At 55.3% G+C, this 18856-nt stretch overlaps 6 protein-coding genes across 6 annotated transcripts; 2 read left to right on the forward strand and 4 right to left on the reverse strand.

Annotated features, from left to right (window-relative positions):
- Positions 1–2115: 2115 nt before the first annotated feature.
- Positions 2116–3665, reverse strand: MYCTH_2311869 (uncharacterized protein). The gene is made up of 3 exons (XM_003666771.1): positions 3423–3665; positions 3149–3366; positions 2116–3082 (listed from the first exon to the last, which is right to left on the reverse strand). Exons 1-3 carry the CDS (start codon positions 3551–3553, stop codon positions 2475–2477), a joined length of 957 nt encoding a protein of 318 aa, XP_003666819.1. The 5' UTR covers positions 3554–3665; the 3' UTR covers positions 2116–2474.
- Positions 3666–3860: 195 nt separating this feature from the next.
- On the reverse strand, positions 3861–5300 carry MYCTH_2140896 (uncharacterized protein). The gene is made up of 5 exons (XM_003666772.1): positions 5212–5300; positions 5123–5135; positions 4647–5036; positions 4487–4567; positions 3861–4419 (listed from the first exon to the last, which is right to left on the reverse strand). The coding sequence occupies exons 1-5, from the start codon at positions 5230–5232 to the stop codon at positions 4283–4285; spliced, it is 642 nt and encodes a 213-aa protein (XP_003666820.1). The 5' UTR covers positions 5233–5300; the 3' UTR covers positions 3861–4282.
- A 1322-nt stretch (positions 5301–6622) lies between these two features.
- Positions 6623–11274, forward strand: MYCTH_109232 (uncharacterized protein; the record flags this gene model as incomplete). Its single annotated transcript, XM_003666773.1, has 3 exons — positions 6623–7600; positions 7741–10374; positions 10507–11274. The coding sequence occupies 3 exons, from the start codon at positions 6623–6625 to the stop codon at positions 11272–11274; spliced, it is 4380 nt and encodes a 1459-aa protein (XP_003666821.1).
- A 784-nt stretch (positions 11275–12058) lies between these two features.
- MYCTH_2070906 (uncharacterized protein) lies at positions 12059–13154 on the reverse strand (the record flags this gene model as incomplete). Its single annotated transcript, XM_003666774.1, has 4 exons — positions 12059–12220; positions 12331–12382; positions 12472–12935; positions 13017–13154. 4 exons carry the CDS (start codon positions 13152–13154, stop codon positions 12059–12061), a joined length of 816 nt encoding a protein of 271 aa, XP_003666822.1.
- Positions 13155–14479: 1325 nt separating this feature from the next.
- MYCTH_2311879 (uncharacterized protein) lies at positions 14480–15913 on the forward strand. The gene is made up of 2 exons (XM_003666775.1): positions 14480–14885; positions 15139–15913. Exons 1-2 carry the CDS (start codon positions 14686–14688, stop codon positions 15785–15787), a joined length of 849 nt encoding a protein of 282 aa, XP_003666823.1. The 5' UTR covers positions 14480–14685; the 3' UTR covers positions 15788–15913.
- MYCTH_2311881 (uncharacterized protein) lies at positions 15913–18718 on the reverse strand. The gene is made up of 2 exons (XM_003666776.1): positions 18467–18718; positions 15913–18395 (listed from the first exon to the last, which is right to left on the reverse strand). Exons 1-2 carry the CDS (start codon positions 18582–18584, stop codon positions 16039–16041), a joined length of 2475 nt encoding a protein of 824 aa, XP_003666824.1. The 5' UTR covers positions 18585–18718; the 3' UTR covers positions 15913–16038.
- Between the last annotated feature and the right edge of the window lie 138 nt (positions 18719–18856).

The following is an 18856-nucleotide window of genomic DNA, read 5'->3' on the forward strand; positions in this document are numbered from 1 at the left end:
TTTGCCAGCTCTTTTGTCAAAGGAATCCTCTTTTTTGCCCGCCATTTACGTAAGCGGTAAGCTTAGAGGAATCGTCGAATGGTTAAAGGTGACACTTTCTTCTTAATCGTATTAATAAGGGCCTTCCTTATTATACGTTAGTCCTTCTTAACCATCAAAAGGATATATCGTTTCTCGGCAGGCGTAAGAACCTCAGGACGGCCACTTCGAGGTTTAGATTCGAAGGTGTGGTGAGAATTCTAGCGTTCGATTGTATTACGGATGGCGTATCTAGAAATGCCGAACAGGGTTGCCAGAGACTATTTAGTATACCTTATAGCTATAAGGCTGTAAATGGCCATTCGAAGATATAGGCTTAATTCCTATTTAGCCCTGTAGTTAGCCTTTAATTTGCGTATAAAATCTTGTAGATTGAGGTCCATATTATTGATTTGTAGGATGTTGAAGAAAAGGTAGGATACGCGTGGGTGTCGTGGAACGCGTTTAAGTGGGTGGAGCGGCCCATACTTTTGACCCCTGACTGTACTGTACTCCGTCATGTACAGTATATGTAGGTGCTCTCAACGGATAACTTTTGTCGAGTCATGGAGCTTCAAGTCCGCTTCTGGGCATTGAGACTCTGTTGAAAAGGACCTCTGAATCAAGACTTTGCTTGTTCGCATCGGCACACCAATCTCCCCTCTGGCAGATAAACGCCCACGTCTGCTTCCGTCCAACCACGAGGGAAGGTACAACTACCAAAACAACACGCCTTCCAACAGCTGAGTTTTGGGCCTTCAAATCTGTCCTCCATGTAACTGACGAGTGGAAGAAAATGTCCTCCAGGGCCAGGCATCGCCTCCGCAGAGGACGCGAGACTGCTCAGGTTCCGGCGTCTCATGATCAAGTTTTAGAATAACTCACGGCCCTGAAGGTTCAGTCGCGTCAATAACTGCCTTGCAGTACAGAGATGATGTGACAGGCGTTGGTTGGACGAACATGTATGTACATGCTTTGAGTTACGAGGTCTAGTCGACTGTATCGATCGTGCTCTGTTTGCCTGCTAAACCGGCTCCTCGTCGTGTCAATAACTCCTTTGGGGGCTGTGGCAACGCCATCCAAACCAGACCCAAGTTTCTGGCTCGTCCATGAGTAGCTCACCGGTCTGAACACCTCCTCCCATGAGAAGCAAGACCTACAGGAGCTTGCAGCGGGTACATCCCCCCACTTACATCGACAAGACTGGCAGGTAGACATACTTTCGTACCGACGGCATTACGAACCGTCCGTCACGAGTCCGTGACCTTCGTCAATCTTATGGTAGAGAATTGCCGTAGAGACCTAGGGCATGTTAAGGCCCCATGTTGCTGCTCCCTTAAAACTCAGTCGAATGATGGTGAAGCTCGCGCGGATCTCGCCATCACATACAGGATACCAGTCGCAGCTGGAAGTGTTGATATGGTCGCAAGACTCTTCTTGGACTAAGGAGAGTGGGGAAGAGCAGGTGGTGCAACTCGACCTTCCGGCGCTTGATGGCACCGCAGAAACCGAGCGATGGGTGAAAGCCGTTGAGCGCTTGGGAGGTCATGACACACAGGCACCATTGACATCAATTTCCAGATGGAGTGGCTCAGCAGGTTTGATGGGGATGCGAGCTGCTTCTCGGGAATCTTCTTTCCATACGACGTTGACAAGCGGACATAGACCTTAAATCTCAAAGCCGAGCTCACGATAAGCTAACCAGCAGCATGCCACATCACACACAATCATCCTTTGGAATGCGCGCAATCTTAGCCTGAATCCTGATTGCTTTCATGCAGAATCTGGACGTCCCTCTATCTCGGAATACCTGATTAGGCGTGAACAAGCAGAATGGAGCGAACTCTTCCTCCAATGTACTTCAGATGAACCATGCCTTGAAGGAGGGAAAACGACGAAAAACCCTCTAAAGAAACGAGAATCTTTACTCCACTGCCAGATCATGGTATCCTGAATGCCATCCTCTTGGTTAATCTGCCGCTGAAGTCATCAGATATGGGGGTAAAGGGCGGAACTGTTGCGGCGGGCGCTGAGGGGCGTCGGCGTTTGACTGTGGCTTGCCGTATTTGGCAATTTTTGAGGTTGACTGATATGCTGAGAGAACCGGGAAAAGGGCCTGGTTTTATTGCTGAGCGCGAGATACAGCCGGGTACGAAGGTACAGTCGGCCGGCAGGCCCCACTGTCTTGAGTTCGCTCCTAGCGGGTCGCAGTTCAATGCCTGACCAGATGTGGTGGGGTGGTACATATCCAGTACAGTACTTATAAGAAAAGCTAGACGACGCCGCATCTCAACGGCTGAACGAGGTAGGCCGGATAGCGCCTTTACTACCATCCAGTCGATGTGATTAGCCATTCACAAGCGCCATCGCCACAAGTTGCGGAACATACCACAGCCCATCAACCAAGCAAGGCCCAGAGAACGAACGCCAGCCCCAAAAAATCCCATTTCCCAAACCTAAGCAAACAGCTCCCGGGTATCTAATCCAGTCTGATCCTTCTTCTGGCCATCTATCAAACCCAGGTTCCTCTTCCGCGCCAGCGTATCCCTCTGTTGCTCCATCCGGGCCACATGCCGGCTCGCCTTCGCCCGCCGCAGCTCGGCGCGGATCTTGTTTGGCGAGATGAAGCGCTTATTTTCGTAAATGATCGGTCCGCCGAAAGCGCCCTCTTGAATGACAATCGGCGTAAGCACGAACCGGGGCCCGATCTCGACCAGGCTGATGTCCGTGTCCCTGCCGCCGCCCTTGCCCTTGCGCCCGCTGTGCTTCTCTTCGCCCTCGCCGTTATCGTCGTCGCCGCCGCCGCCGTCGCCCTTAACCTTTTCGACCTCCCGGATCTCGTAGTTGCGGACCCAGATCTTGCCATCCGCCACGCTGAAGCCCATGACGTGATCAATGAAGGGCTTGGACTTGCGCGCGCCCTGCGGCACGCCAAAGATCTGTAGGAAGATCTCCTTGATGACGCGCAGGTAGGGTTCGGACTCGAAGGCGCCGTCAAAAGAGAGGATTGGTCGTGAGCCCTTGAGGCAGTTCCCCGTGAAGTGCAATTCTTCCATTGTGTGCACTAGGCGCTGGTCTCAGCAACCATGTTCTCGCTCCGATCCAACCCACACAAACTCGGACGACTCACAATTCTGGGCATAAAACTTGACGGTAGGACCGTTTGGTACTTTGCTGAACCACATGTACAGATCCTTCCCTTTCCTCGCCTCGAAGAAGAGCACGTTGTTGCAGTTGTAGAGTTCGGCCAACTCGTTGAGCTGATAAAGCTTAGACTTGGAGTCAAACTTGGCGTCTTTCCGCCCATGCGGGAGCATAGCTGCTAAGTCATTGAGGAGATGTCGGTGCCTAATCCCCCAAGTCAGTCAACGAACCGCCGAGATGCAATGGCTTTCAATGCGAACCTGTAGGTGACGCCTCGCGACGAGAGGATGAGCACTCTCTGCTTGTTTTTCCTTTCCACGGTGCCATTGTTCTCTGTGTCCTTTTCGGCCTTGGACCCGCTCTTGGATAACGACTTGTATACTGCCGCCATCTCGTCGGCTTATCTTTTGAGGTCTTGTTTGGTTTGAGTTGTTCTTGGCGGGGCCCGATTAACAACCCGTCGCGAGGCGATGCAAGCAAATGGGACGAAAAAAAGTTGAACGGCCGAGCGCGCCCCACTCAATGATAAGCCTTATCGCATTCTCGCCGTTTCGAGCAGGCGGTCAGCATCCAGCCCGTGTGCCCCTGTGCAGAGTCCGAAACATGAAACAGGGAGCGAGCCCTGAAAAAAAAGCTGTGGCAACCGCCGTTGAAGAGTGGCTAGATGGCCGAATGAGGGTGAGACGGCGAAATGAAGACGGTGATCAAAAGACTGGCAGCGTCGAGTCACTCAAGTTGCCCTCTGCCCCTCGCATCCCTCGGACCCCGCCAACGAGGTATGTATATGTTGTCAAATGGCAAAACTTGTGCAGACCCGGATCTCGACCTGCGACCCGATATCAGGTATTACCAACGCTGGGCCCGTTTCACCTAGTGTGACTGCTTCGTAACCCATGCACCGAGGGTGGTGAGAACCACTGCAAAAACCCCAAGAACCAGCACACGTAGAGCACCAAAGGACAAAACGAACAAGACTAGAATACCCCCCTCCCCCTCTCTGAAGAAATTCATCCTCCAACGTCCCAAAGGTGCAGCAGATCCGTGTCCCCCATGGCCATAAGAAGTTCCCCAATTCGTATCAGACATAAGTGACGCCGTGTAATCGTGCCGGGCCAAGATATTAGCAGCAGCTCTTATCCTCCTTCTTCGCCCCCTCTTGGCTAAGGGAGATGTTATTGCCTTCCCTCGGGTCGAACTTCTTGCCGACGTCTGCCCCTTCCTCCGCCAGGCTCTTGCTCGACACAATCTGGTAGATGGCTGCAGCGCAAAAGTCAGCTCAAGTGGTGGAGCGCGGGGGAGGAGCGATACGAGGGGGGTTTCATACAAGTCAGGATGTTCTGGAAGGCCAGATCGACGTTGGTCGCCTCGAGAGCCGATGTTTCGATGAAGGAGAGCCCATTTTCGCCTGGTAACGGATCAGCTTTCGCTCCCTTGACTGCCCATAGCGGCGCCGCCATCACCACGAATGGCGCAGGAAAACCTACTGGCAAAGTTCTTGCCGTCCTCTGTCGGCACGGCTCTCAGGTGCCGCTGATCAGTCTTATTGCCCACGAGCATAATGACGATGTTGCTGTCCGCGTGATCTCGCAGCTCCTTCAGCCACCGAGTCACGTTCTCGAACGAGAGACTCTTGCTGATGTCGTAGACGAGCAGCGCACCGACGGCACCCCGGTAGTAGGCAGACGTAATGGCGCGGTATCGCTCCTGACCAGCAGTGTCCCAGATCTGCGCCTTGATTGTCTTGCCGTCAATCTGGATCGACCTCGTGGCGAACTCAACGCCGATGGTCGACTTGGAGTCTAAGTTGAACTCATTGCGCGTGAATCGGCTAAGCAGGTTGGATTTTCCGACACCCGAGTCTCCGATCAAGACCACTAAAAACAGGAAACCAGAGTATCAGCCGACTGTTCGTGCAGCAATTATGGGAGCAGGAAGCGCATCTGTTGATGTGGCTAGGCACCTTTGAATAGGAACTGTCCAGGCAGGTCAGGTTAGCGCAACGCCCGCGCATAACGAACACAAAAAAGTCAGCATAAATCGGTGGCTTACATCGTACTCGTCGTTGGCCATGGTTGTGGTGAGAGATTATACGCGAGACGTGGTAGACTAGTGCCGCGAAATGTCGATGTGTTTGTGCTTTGTGTAGGCTGGTTGATGTCCAGGGAGAGTCAGGAGGATTCTCGGTGCGGCTCGGTGGGCCGTTGGCTCAAGCTGCAGCTGACAACGAGTGGCACTGCAGTGCCAAGGGGTCTGGGCTGACTGTCTGTGAGACACAGCTCTGGTTGTCTCGTGTATTCCGTACATACGCTACGGATAAACAATGTATCGAGTAGGCGGGAGATTAGACGAATCTAAAATGGCAGCTTTTGTGAACACAGATTCAATGCAAGGTTATGCCCAGTCGTACTCGTACAATATCTCGGGAGTTCAAGGTCTACATCAGTGGGAATATCACGTGCATAAGATAGAAGTGGTACATATCCGGATTGGGGAAGCAGCGTCTTCACCACTAGGGACATAGGCGAAACTTTAACCGCTGCCAAGGCATGATCTCGTCCTCCTTTATAGATAGGAGGTATTTACACTCAAAGAACCATTGGAGGTCATTAGCTGTCCTATTTCAGGTCCTGTTAACATTCCCAGCGGAAGTAAAAGTTAAGTCCATGAGATGCTCTCTGCCTTGGGTTGGATAACGCCGAGTGCGGGGTGCGCAATCAATGTTCGCTCATTTGATTGGCTGATAACCGTCTCCTGCTTTGAAAGCTTCACCTTTTCGCACCCCCTAGTTCCCAAAACACTCCTGCTCATAACCCCACCGATTCGAATCGTCTAATTAATTCCCAAGCTTGCTACCTTACGCTGGGAACCTCAACGTGAGGTATCAATCAAGCTTCGAATAAATTTGGCGTAAGCGCATCGCTGTAAGTGAACAATTTTCACACCTAAGCCCTCAGTTCTATGGCCACCTTGTTAATGTTAGGTTATCTTAAGATCGCAGGACTATTTTTCTCCCTAGGGCCGAAACTCATAAACCCCATAATCGAACAAACGCGCGTCTACTTCCAATAGACATCGAGAGGAGTTCTGTGAGGAGCAACCAGTGTATTTAATCCGATCAACAAGCTGCTCAATTCTCTCGATCCGTCAGCGACACTAGATCTCAACATTGGGAGCACTCTAAAATCAATCGATTGGCCTGCGACCAAAAAGAGTAATTGACTACGGGTTTCCTTGTCCGCCTACTAGAAATAAGCAATACCAACTAACAAGCTAGCCCGTGCACAGACCGAGCTGTAATTAGCTGGTTACTTCACCCTAGTCAAAGGTGATCACAGCCCGAGATCTTTCCTTTCTTTCCCAGCCTCTTTTGGCCCAATTCCACACAGACCACCGAGTCCGGCCCTCTAAATGTGAAGACGCATCCTTGACTTACCGACTATAGGCAGTAATTAGAATTGCCATGTTCCAGGTCAACCCTAAGGCCTCGTTTAGGCCAGCTGCTTCCGACAAAGATGATAGCGATGACAGCATCTCCGTGACATCAACAGTTTCACTTCATGACCCCGACCAAGAGTACGTCGTTGAGGCTATCCTGGCTGAGCGGCAGCATACAAATGGGACAATGTACTACCTAATTAAGTGGGAAGACTACCCACTCCACGAAAGCACATGGGAACCCGAATCGAATCTCGGCCCCGAACTCAAGGCCCTTTGGGAAGAGGAAAAAGCGAAGCATGCCACCGGCGAATTGGAGCCGTTCGATATCCGGATATTCGAGGAAGCGCAGAAGCAGGCAAGGAAAGAAAAGCTAGAGCGTCATCACCGCCGAAACCGAAAACGGAAAAGATTGGGGTTGCCACTGACGTCTCCTTTCAACACGGATTCAAGTGACGAGGAAGCTGAGGAAGAAAGCGGAATTGAGACTTCCGGTGCTGATGAGCCTGTGAAGGAGGCGCTACGTCAGAGTCAACAAAGAGCTCGTAAACGGGCACCGAGCCCCAAGCCTGCAAGCGTCTCAGCCGCAGGGCCGCTGATTGGCAGCTCCCGACGACTCAGCGAAGGGGGCCGACCCAGCTCCGTTGTCTGGGAGGCGCAGACAGACTTGTCGTCGGCAGTCCCCGAAAGGAGGCAACCAGTGCCCTCGCGGACTGGTTACCAGGGGTCAAGTAACAAGTCAGCGAGCACAGCTACTCCGGATACGGCGCCGAAATCAAACGGCAGACCTGCCATTGCCCTTGCAACCACGACGGCACCCCCGCCTAGACCGTCTGGTACCAGTTCTCGCAAGACTTTCACAGCCAAGAAAAGCGCGGCACAACCAACGGGTAATATCTTTACGAGCGGCAAGACAAGAAAACCCCGGGCTAGCCTGAAAGACTCAATGTCGGATCCCACAAAGGACCCAAAATTGTTCCGCAAGCATCGCCAGCGTTGGCAGGTAAGCGATTCAACCCAGTTGCGCGTTCTCTAGGTTAATATAGCCGAACCGTTTATGCCCTCGAAACCATTTCCCCTTCGACCTATTTTCTCCCCCGAAGCTGCTTCTCATTCCATAATCATTAACTCGGTCTTTGACAGGCCTACAAGAGGAGTAGGGATAAAGAAGATCTCCCTCCACTCGATGTCTCAAGATTAGAACTTTATGACCTGCGCAGAACACAAAGTCTTAGCGCACAAAGCCCGGGAGGTTTTGCCATGAGCCCTGCCAGGGTACTACCCTCGCAGCAGGAAAACGATCATGGTCCGCCGTTAGGACATTCGCAAGCACTCACAGCCACCATCGACGACCCGATGCCGGCAGTTCCAGGCGCAGAGGCGGCACACCAGAAAAAGAAACGGAAGTCTGTCCGTTTTCAGGTCTCGGACGACTCCGAGAATCTATACGCTTTCGTCCAAGAATCCGAACAGGCAGACCATGACAGCCCAGTCGCCCAAGGACGTTCGAAACCATCTCCACTTCCTTGTCAACTACAGGAACCCGGCTCGGACGGGTCGGCACCCGTCCCAGACAGCCAGGATTCAGACAAAACATTAGTGCTCGGCAAACTCTTGGTCGAAGCTACCTTCACTGGCCTCCCTCGAGAATCGTCAAGCGAACTTTCGTGGCTCCCGGACTTCCTTGCGAGGAAGACGCTAGACTTTAGCCATACCTGCTTCTCTGGCAACGCTGCTGCTAAGTTCAACTCCCTACTTAAGGATCGGTTGGCAAGTGGAACAATCACGTCGAAGGACACAGATCAAGCCATAATAGCTCGTGTGGCCGACAACTTGACAGTCCGTTTGTTGGCGCTTTACTATGGCCAAACAGAGTACAATGTCCTGGTTTATCCGACAAAATGCGACGAGTGGAAATCAATATTGTCCGGTCTTGTGCCTGCAGGTCCATCCGAGGCGATGCTAGGATATCTCATATTCGCCTCGCCTGAAGATTGCCGACGCATGTTACCGTCGCCGATCCCTTCTCTGCAATTTCAATCGCAAATAATTGAGCAGCCGAGGCCGAACGCCGGCGTTCAGAACGGCCTCTCTGCGCGGGAGCTGCTACTCAAGCGCCTTTTTGATTTTGACTACAACAAGCTTCTCCCGACAGTGCTTTTAGAGAGGCCGCTTGCTGAGCATTACTTCTTCCTAGCGATCCCGAAAACGAGGAAGGAGATTGAATATACACTCTGTCACTGGCTCCGCGCACGAAATCCAAAGTGCCAGATCTTCACAAGCCAACAGTCAGGGGGCTGGGACGCCTTTCGATCTGTTGTTGAAACCATACCTGGCGTGGTCATCATCCACGAGATGCTGGCGTGGAGCCTGCGCCGGTTTCCAAATCTCGCTCGGTATCTTGTGAGCAGGAATGACGAATATTGGTGTATCTCTGAGCCCGTCGATGGTCTACCGCTTTACCCATCCATATCGGTGGCCCAGTGCCCGGCACCTCCGGGGGATGTGCGGCTTACACGACTCTTTCCGTATCGTACCGTATTCCTTCTCACGCCTAGCTTCCTAGTGTCCGAACCCCGGCGCTCGCTCGAGTTCTTCGAGTGGTTCACGAGCCAATGGGTTGGGAAATTTGCCTACCGACTGGTCACTGCCTACAATATTCACGAATATCTGTCAGAGTTGGCCGAAGACAAGTATCGGGCTCGGGAGGAGATGCTGAAATGCCCAGGCAACACACAGCCCGATATTGAGGCGAATCTCAGGGGCTTGACGAGGGACGACTGCAGCTGCAGATACGCAGTCGCTAACATGGCCGCCGACCTGCATCTTACGAGATTGCTACACGCCGGCGCTGAGGCGCAAGACGAGGACAATAGCTCACTAATATATGCTGACCCGTCAATCGATCCGAACGATGAGCAGAGTTTGGTCAATTGGTTTGGCTGGTGGGCAACGTTGCGAGCCGATCAGTTCCGCAAATTCCACGTTATCGGCTCGAGCCAGTCAATGAAGCTACATGGGTGCGGGAGGGGAGAACGGTTCGTCCGCATCCCCAAGTATTCCAAGGTCACGCTGAACGATCCCGATGCGGTTTTGGAAGTTGTTCAAGAAATGAACGACCAGGCCGACACAGCAAAAGCTAGCACGCATAACCATGACGAGTCAAGCCTGCAAATGCCCTCCGACCGTGTTAGCAGGCCGAGGTTCAGAGACGGCCCGTGGTCGTTCCGAAGCAATCTCATCCGGACGGAGGATAGCGAGTGCTTTGCTGACTACCTTAGCAGCCTGACTAGATTGCCTGGCGGCAAGTCGCTATGGGGACTGTACAAGTTTCCTGTCTCCTGGTTCGACTTGGAAATGGCGACGCATTTTGGGGACTTTTCTGCGAGGTATTCCCGAATCCACGACTGGTTTAAGTTCACCTTCCCGTTTGGCAGGTCCGCAACGGATTCCGCAGCTCAGAAATGGGGGGAGAAATACAACACCTACGTTGGCTTTTTCTATACCATCATCGACAGGGAGTGGGACTATCCCGACGTTGTGCCTCCGCAGAAACCACTGGAGCGCCACCCCTGGATCGCCGTCTACCGGCCTGTCAACCCCCACAGGACACCATACACACGGTGTGAGGTCATCATATGGGACCCGGCCGCGAGGACCAGGTACCCGAACGGGCAGGCGCCGGCGGAGAAGGACCTCATCTTCATGCAGCGGCAACTGATTCAGCACGTTCGCTACCACTGTGACGAGAAGAATCACGGCACATGGCTCGACCAGGTGTGGTACGGCGGCTGGGACTGGCCGGCCGAGTGCGACTCGGAGTATCCAATCGACGTGACCCTGCTCTTCCTCCAAAAAATGCTCATCGGCATACGCGAATACCTGCCAGCGCCGGAAATCGTCATGGAGGCAAGAGGGTGGAAACGGGTAGCCCTTGGCCCTCCCTTCGACCCTTCGCCAGAACCCTCAAGACAGCAATCCGACTCCCGCTCCTTCCCGTCTGATAACACAAGCGACACCGACTCCTCGAGCCTTTTTGTCGATCAGCACCATCACCAGACGAATGACGAACACTTCGCTATGGACCTCGCCGATGTCCGACCATCAATCAGCGGCAACGGCGGCAAAGCAAACTCAGAAGAAGGGGAGGACGCCGAGATCGACCTGGCCGAGTACGACGATGAGCAAATCCGGGTCATCTTCCACCCACCACGTGGCAACAACCACAGCCAGAGCCGCCTCCGCAACGCCTGTTCCTCCCGTGGCGCCCCGCCGTTCCGATCAAGGTGTATCAACCGCCTGTATGAGGAAGCCAGGCTCGCGAGGGCGCGCAACGGCGGCGGCGGCGGCGGCGGGGACGGCGACGAAGGCGTCACGCACATGCGGTATACGTTCGTGCCAACCCTGGACTGGTACCGCGAACAGCAGGCCGAAGGCCGCGGGTTTGCGCACGTCAACGTCGATTCGTGGGAAGGGATCTTTGGCCTGTTGAAGATTGGTAACGGAGGGAGTAAGGGTAAAGGAGCTGGGGGTGGGAGTGCGACTGCGACTGCGACGGCGACTGCGAGCGGAGGTGGGGGCAAAAGCAGCAGTCGCGGCGATGCGGGCGTGGATGGGGCCAGCACTCGGACTCGTGGAGGCGCGGACTCAGGTTGGGAGTCAGCCGGGTCTGGGTAGGCTAACGAGAGTCTAGGGAAGAGGGGGGGGTAGTGTTTAGTTAGTGGGGTGGAGGTAAGGGTCAGACGGTCGTTGACTTCCGGAAGGAAGAGCGGGTTGGAGGAGATGATGAGGGGTCATTGTCAGAGAAAGAATGTCGGGAAAGCTGTTGAAACAGCTTGCACGGGAGTATTGCGAGAGAAGATGGAGGAACGAGCAACACCAGGGTCGATGCCCAATCAACGCGTAATTATGGGCCATGCTGGCTCCTTATCGGTCACCGGCACTCAAGCTGCGCATGAGCTTTACAGTGAGCGGGTCGGCGGAAAGACCAACTCTTGGAGATGGGCGCATCATCTCCTTTGACGAAGGTCTAAGAGGCCCGTTCCTGGGAAGGGCTCTCTTGCGGCTTCTTTCTCGAATCCCCCGAGACCGCCCTGCCTGTCACATACAATACCGGTTCAGGGCACATAGAAGGAACTTCCAAGGTTTCAGTTTTTTTTTCTTTTTTTTCCCTCAGCTCCAATGTCACGGTGTTACTCACATTAATCGTTATTCACTTGCGGAACATAGTACCTTAATCTACCTTACTCGGGCTACATACCAGGCGAACAGTTGTTATATCACACCTGCTACACCAACCTACTGAGTCTACAAACACGGTGATCAGTCCAAAGCACTTTTGTGCTCGTTCAAAGAATCGAAATCTAAGCCTAGGCCTCACGCTGATACAGACAGAATGAGTTATTAATTATTCAGGAATCTAATTCTGCGAACTCGCCGGTTTCAGATGGTGGCTTCCTACTTAGTTGGATGGCGGAACGTTGAACTGATCGGCGAAAGGGTCATCTCGCCAATCCGAGACGATGACGTGCTCAATACGCCCGGCGATCATCTGCGCGATGGCGGTGCCGTTTTCGTATTTTTGCTTGACGAACTCAAAGGTGAGATCTATGCCGGAGGCGACCTATCCGGGAGGGTCAAAACAATCATTGTTTCCTTTTCTTTTTTTTTTCAAGGGAAATGGAAAAGAAACAAAAAATGGCAGAACGAGGGGAAGGCTGGGGCCAAACTTACGCCTGACGAGCTCCAGACTTTACCGTCCTCGACCCAGCGGGCGGGTGAGACCCTGTTGTTTTTCATCCCCGAGGATACAAAGTCAGCCACCAGTCGAATGCCGTCGAGCGCGCGGATAGGAAAAAGAAGGCGGAAACGCACCACTTGACGTTGGGCCCCATGGCCGTGATTTCGTCCCAGGCGGCCTTGTTGGTGGTGGCCCGGTGGCCGTCGAGCACGCCAGCCTGGGCGGCGATGCCGGCGCCGGTGCAGATGGTGATGAGGTACCGGAGGGAGGGGAAGACGTCGCGGACGTAGGCGATCTCGGGCCCCAGGTCCGGGCTGCGGGCGGCGGCGCCGCCGGGGACGAAGAGCACGTCGAGGGCCGGGCTGTCGGCGAAGGTGTGGGTGGGCACGATCCGCGGCCAGAAGGACGAGTTGAACTTGTTCATGGCCGCGTTGGCCGGCTCCGTCGTGACCGGCTCGAGGGTCCGGCCGAGGAGCGCCAGCTCGAGATGGGTCTGCCGCGAGAGGGCTTGCAGGATCTCGATGGGCCCGAAGATGTCCACCGCGTCGAAGGCCCGGGGAAGGACGAAGCCGAAACGGCGAGGGCTCGGTTTCGAAGGCTCGCCTGGGAAAGAGAGGGAGGGGGCAAGGTGTCAATACGTGTTGTTTGCAGCCGCATCATGTTGTGGGCAGGAAGTCACGTTACCATTTTCGCGGCTCTGGGACTCGATGCGAGGGGGGATTATTCCTGCCGCAGAGGAAGTGATGAGTGACAGCGAGAAGAGCAACACGGCCAAGCTCTTTGACAAGAGCTTGAAGTTGGCAATGGCCGGCATCATGATGCCGAACAGGGACAGGTCAAGAGAATTGTCGTTCAGACTCCAAGGTTCAAAAAAACAGGGAAGGCGCCTCAGGGGAAGTAAACAAAGGCTATGCTTTTGAGAGCAGGTCTATGAAGGGGCTTTGAGACGGTGGCGGCGAGTAGCTCATGAGGCATCACAGCGGGCTTATTGGGTTCTATTTCTACTCATGAGAAAGGGGGTTCCTTGAGGATCCCCGGAGTCCCGAGCCCCCAAGCTGTTTGCCGCTTTGAGGCCTCGAGGTTGGCATTGATCGCCCCCAACATCGCTCACGGAGGCAGGTGGCCCGCTTCTCTTGGGGGGGGAGGGGGGGTTGGGGTTAGAGGACTTGTGCCGTTGATGGCATCGCGATGACCCCTGAACATATATCCCTGGTTGGGACTTGTGTGCGCTAGCCAGCCGCGGTGCGGACACTGGGCAGACATGAGAACCGTCAGCTCAATGCCACGGAGCTGCTGTGCCCGAGAATCCATTGGCATGCAAAAACAAGGGGACGAGCATGTGGAGCCATGAAACCGACGGGGGCGAGCCCCGGACTATCCGACGCCGCCGCGTTGGGAAGAATGGGAGAAGCTTTGGTGAGGAGCGGTGCTGCAGAGGTGCAGATGCAGGAACGCGGTTGGAGCACAAATGAGCATATTTTTCGGCCAAAACCCGTGTGACGGAAGCGGCGCCGTTGCACATCACAGGTGCGCCAAGAAGGAGGTCTCTCCTGTGAAAGGGGCCAATGGCGCCCAGAGCGGCGAATGAACGCCGTCCGTGCCGTTTGCCCGTTTCAAGCGTCGGACTTGAACTGGCGCAAGGAATGCGAGGTTCTTCAAGTATGGACGTTGGGTACCCGGTGGTTAGTTGCTGACTAATTAGTTCAGGACTACCACCTGTCTTTGTCGGGAGACAGGTGGTAGTCCTGAACTAATTAGTCAGCAACTAACCACCGGGTAACAAAGAGGTCGGTCTGTCCACTGCATCACTTGACAGGGACGGGGACGTTTAAAGGATTCGAGTTGCATCGCTCGGTTAAAATCAAAGGTTGAAAAAGTGTATGTATTCCGTACATACAGTGCACCACTATGTAGGTGCCTGCCTACCTTCCTACCTTTAACTGTTCACAAACTTACCTACTCCGTACCTTCAAAGTAATTACGTATAACTACTAGTAAAGCTAGCTTCTTTACAGTTTTGCTTGCTGCTGTAGTAAAACCCCCACACGGACCTTGAGGGCTGGGCCTGCCCCTCATTCTGCTTGGAGACAACTTTACTGATAAGGAATGATAGCAACTAATTACCCCTCTTGCCTTATGGAGCCCAGATAAGGTGCCCCAAGAGGGGGGGATCCTATTGATTGTATGAACAATCGTACATCATTCATAGCGAGAAGGACTGAAGAACAAGTAAACTAAAACTACCTGACATTGGAGTTCAGTCCTCTCGAAAACGGATTCGAAAACGGATTCTCAAAGCAATCGAACAAGTCCAAGTCCCAGAAACAAAACCATCATCCCCGCTCGCAATGTCCGGAGCAACCCACACGCACACGCATGCCCACGACGGCCCGCACTCGCACTCGCACTCGCACGACCACTTCAACCCCGCCGAGCACGGTCACAGCCATGAGATCCTCGACGGACCGGGTAGCTACCTCGCCCGCGAGATGCCCATCACCGAGGGCCGCAACTGGGCCGACCGGGCCTTTACCATTGGAATTGGCGGGTATGCCCACTCCTTTTTCTTTCTTTCTTTCTTGTTTTTTTTCTTCTTTTTTTTTCTTATTCCCCCTTCTTCCCGATTCCTCCTCGCCCGTGGTCCCATCCGTATCCCGGATTTGACATACCATGACACATCCCCCATTCGCCCCTGACCCTCACCAAAAAACAACAACAACAACAACAAACCATCAGAGACAGTATGACTAACCAAGCTCCCGCCCCGTCCGGGGTGCTTCCGCGCCCTTCTCCCCTCACAGGCCCGTCGGATCAGGCAAGACGGCGCTGATGCTGGCGCTCTCGCGGGCGCTGCGGGGCAGCTACTCGGTGGCGGCGGTGACCAACGACATCTTCACGCGCGAGGACGCCGAGTTCCTGACGCGGCACCGGGCGCTGCCGGCGGCGCGGATCCGCGCCATCGAGACGGGCGGGTGCCCGCACGCGGCCGTGCGCGAGGACATCTCGGCCAACCTGGCCGCCCTCGAGGACCTGCAGGCCACCTTCGACACGGACCTGCTGCTGATCGAGTCCGGCGGCGACAACCTGGCCGCCAACTACTCGCGCGAGCTGGCCGACTACATCATCTACGTCATCGACGTCTCCGGCGGCGACAAGGTGCCCCGCAAGGGCGGGCCCGGCATCACCCAGAGCGACCTGCTCGTCGTCAACAAGACCGACCTCGCCGACGCCGTCGGCGCCGACCTGGCCGTCATGGAGCGCGACGCCCGCAAGATGCGCGACGGCGGCCCCACCGTCTTCGCCCAGGTCAAGAAGGGCGAGGGCGTCGAGCATATCGTGAACCTGATCCTGAGCGCGTGGCGCGCCAGCGGCGCCGAGGAGCATCGAAAGTCGGTGGGCGGGCCCAGGCCGACCGCCGGGCTAGACGAGTTGGAGGAGGGGTCTGCCTGAAACTCCAACCGGTGATATAATCCGAATCGAATCGGACGACAGGATGGGCGAGGTAAGAGTTGTGTAAAATGTAGGGGACAAAAAAATAAAACAAAAATAAAATTCCTTGTCATCGTTACGACCTTCCGAGTCAAGGACGGGAACCGGGTATGGAGAACAAACAAACAGAATAACAAATTTTTTCCCCCCAAAAGAACTCCTGCCGTAAGCCCCAGTAGGGCGGTCTATATGCGTCCTCGCGCTCACTTGCTCTACTCCATATCGTCCTCCATCGCGTCCTCCCGGGACTCCTGCAGAAGTGCGGGGTCAAGCAGAGGCCCGTCCAGAGGCCGGGCGTTGCGAGGCCACACCCGCTTGTATAAGCTGACACCGATCGTATCTTGCGGGTTGATCCGCCCGTCAAATGTCGCCTTAAAGTACCCGTGCGTACCCAGCGGTTCCTTGATGTACCCGCTACGCCCCCGCTTGGTCCACAGGGGCAGCGCCTTGAACCACTCAACGTCCTCCCGGTTGAAGAACATGTACCGGATCGTCACAATCTTCTTGTGGATGTGATACGGGTGGCCCGTGAGGATGGCCCGCTTGGCAATGACACGCGATGTCGACGGGGGCAGCGTGGTCCCCGTGGCAATGAGCGTCAGGGGCAGCGCGGGCCCCTCACCGTCCTCCTTCCCGGCGTCGGTCTCGCTACCCGGAACCGTCCGCTTGAAGAAGAGGGCCGGTACCGAACCCCATACGACTGGACCCATGAACGTCGCCACGGCCGATTGTCCGGGGTGCAGGAATCGGCAGTACTTGTGCACGTCGTTGGGAGTGCTGCCCCCTTGCGAAAACAGGGGGTTGATGACAAACCTCCGTGGGCCGTACTGTATGATCAGCTCCTCCTTGGCCTTGATCGAGGTCGGGTAATCGGAGCCGAGGTTGATCAGCACGTTGACGGCAGTCCGCTTGTGCTCGTGCCTTAGGAGCGAGATCAGAGTGACCGGCCGGCCGGGATCGTAGCTCTTCTGAATGGCCACCGGCACCCCCTTGAGGTAGACGTGAATGCGGGTTCCGGGGGCCACCCCACCGACCAGAGCCTCGCGCGCCGCCCGGATACGCGATGCCTTATAGTCGGGGATCCGGAGCAGCCGTTGCCACTCTTCCGGCTCGTACGCCTTATCCTCTTCCTCCAGCCAGGGGCTCGACCTCAAGCTCTTCAGGCCCCTGTACTTTGCGAGCCTTTCCCGTGCAAGCACATTGGGGTGGAGCTCGATTTCATCCGGGAACTCCAAATCGTCCTCAGCTTCTGTCCTCTTGCTCTTGCGATACGCTTCAAGAGCCCGAGCATCCTCGTCCGCGTCGGGCTCCTCGAAGGCTACCGACTGGGGGTATTCGGACGGCCCGGCTTCTGTCATGGTATCCCCGGCGAGCCCCTCCATTCCGTCTTCTGGCCGGGCCTCGTCCTCCTCATCCTGGGCATCTTGCATGTCGAGGTCTACCAAGTCAGACCCGGAGTCCGACAAATCATCGTCATCCAGATACCACGCGGCCTGGTACTTGGATGTCCCCTTAGGCACTTTCTTAGGCATTGGCAGCTCTTGGACTTGGTCGTCGTCCGAGAAGTAGTGGTGGTCGTCGAGTAGCACGCCCTGTTTGGGGCCCGTCATGGTTGTCGCAGCATCCATATCCTCATCGTCATCCATGACAACCTCCTCTGGCGCCAGGTCGTCGAGGCCGTCTTGGTCCTCCGTCGGCTCCGCGAGGACCTCCTCCGTCGTCTCTTCCATGGCATCCTCTCCTCTCTTCTTCCGCGTCACGAGCGGTGCTGCCGTGATCTTCTCGATCTGGAACGTCCCCCAATCGCAAACCTGCACCAGTCGGTCGACGTTCAGGCCCTTGCCCCTGACGACGCCGGTGAGGACGGTTGGCGCCGTCCCTGCCCTCGCCCACTCGACATTCTCGACCAACATCCAGCTCCGCTCGTCCCTCCATCGAATCCCCTTGGGCGTGGTGCTGCATAAAGACCGCATCAGGTTCGAGCACTCTTGCCGGTTGTCGAGGCTGTAGACCTTCTCTTGCTCGGGGTGGAAGTGCGTGATGAATGATTTGAGGGATGCCACCACAGACAGCCTCTGCTTGGCGGGCTCGATCTTGTTCAGCCCCTGCACGACGGTGAACAAGGTCGACATGCCCTGGCTCTCGACGCTCCGCAGGATCAGCTCGCCCAACGCGTCCACCTCGACCTCGGCAGAAAGGACGAGAATGATGAAGTCGGCGACCCGGGCAGCATCGAGGCACGCAGCCAGATCTCTCTTCAACGGGATGTATTGAAGCTTCTGCTTGAATCTGTCAACCGGGACCCGGAAGCAGCCATCGCGTATCTCGGCCTCGATGTCAATGCTCCCGTTCAGGCTGCGGATGGCCGCAGCGGCATCGGTGTCGGCGCACAGGGGAATGACAGCGACATTCCGCGGAGCACCGTCTCTGCCGGAGAAGATGGAAGTCTCTTTCTGGTGCTCGCGGGCCTTCTCCAGCTGCCGCTGCTTGGCCTGGTTCCGTCGGTCGAGCTTCGACATGACCTGTTGGTGTGGTGTCTTACGCTGCCCCTTTTCTCCGGCAATTCGCCCTGAATCGGAGCATAAGCGGCTACCCTTGACACGGGCCATTTAGTTATCGGGCGATCGTGAGCGTGCATACCTTTCGCGGCGTCCCGCAGTTGGCCCTTGGTAGCATGCCTCGACTTGAACGGCTTGTGCGTGACCTTAGTCGTGGGCCGGTGGGAGTGATGATGACCCCCACCAACTGCGCCCGGCATCTTTCCGTCGCCGCCGGCTTTGAAACGGTAAGGAAGGGAAGCCAGTTTTTCTCAAAGCGAGAAGAAGAAAAAAAAAAAGTCCAACAGAAATGACACCTAGGTATACCCACGGTTAAACACCTAGAGACAGAAAGGGAATTCGGGCAGCGAGGGGCGGTGATGAGATGGCGGGGCTTGCCTTTTTTTGACTTGTGTGCCATACACTATCTTATCGCGCCCCCTGCGACCAATAGATTTCAAGGATCCGAACTTTTTAGTGGGCCCGGCTCAAA

The sequence above is a fragment of the Thermothelomyces thermophilus genome, chromosome 7, assembly GCF_000226095.1.
Source record: "Thermothelomyces thermophilus ATCC 42464 chromosome 7, complete sequence".
NCBI classification, from domain to species: domain Eukaryota; kingdom Fungi; phylum Ascomycota; class Sordariomycetes; order Sordariales; family Chaetomiaceae; genus Thermothelomyces; species Thermothelomyces thermophilus.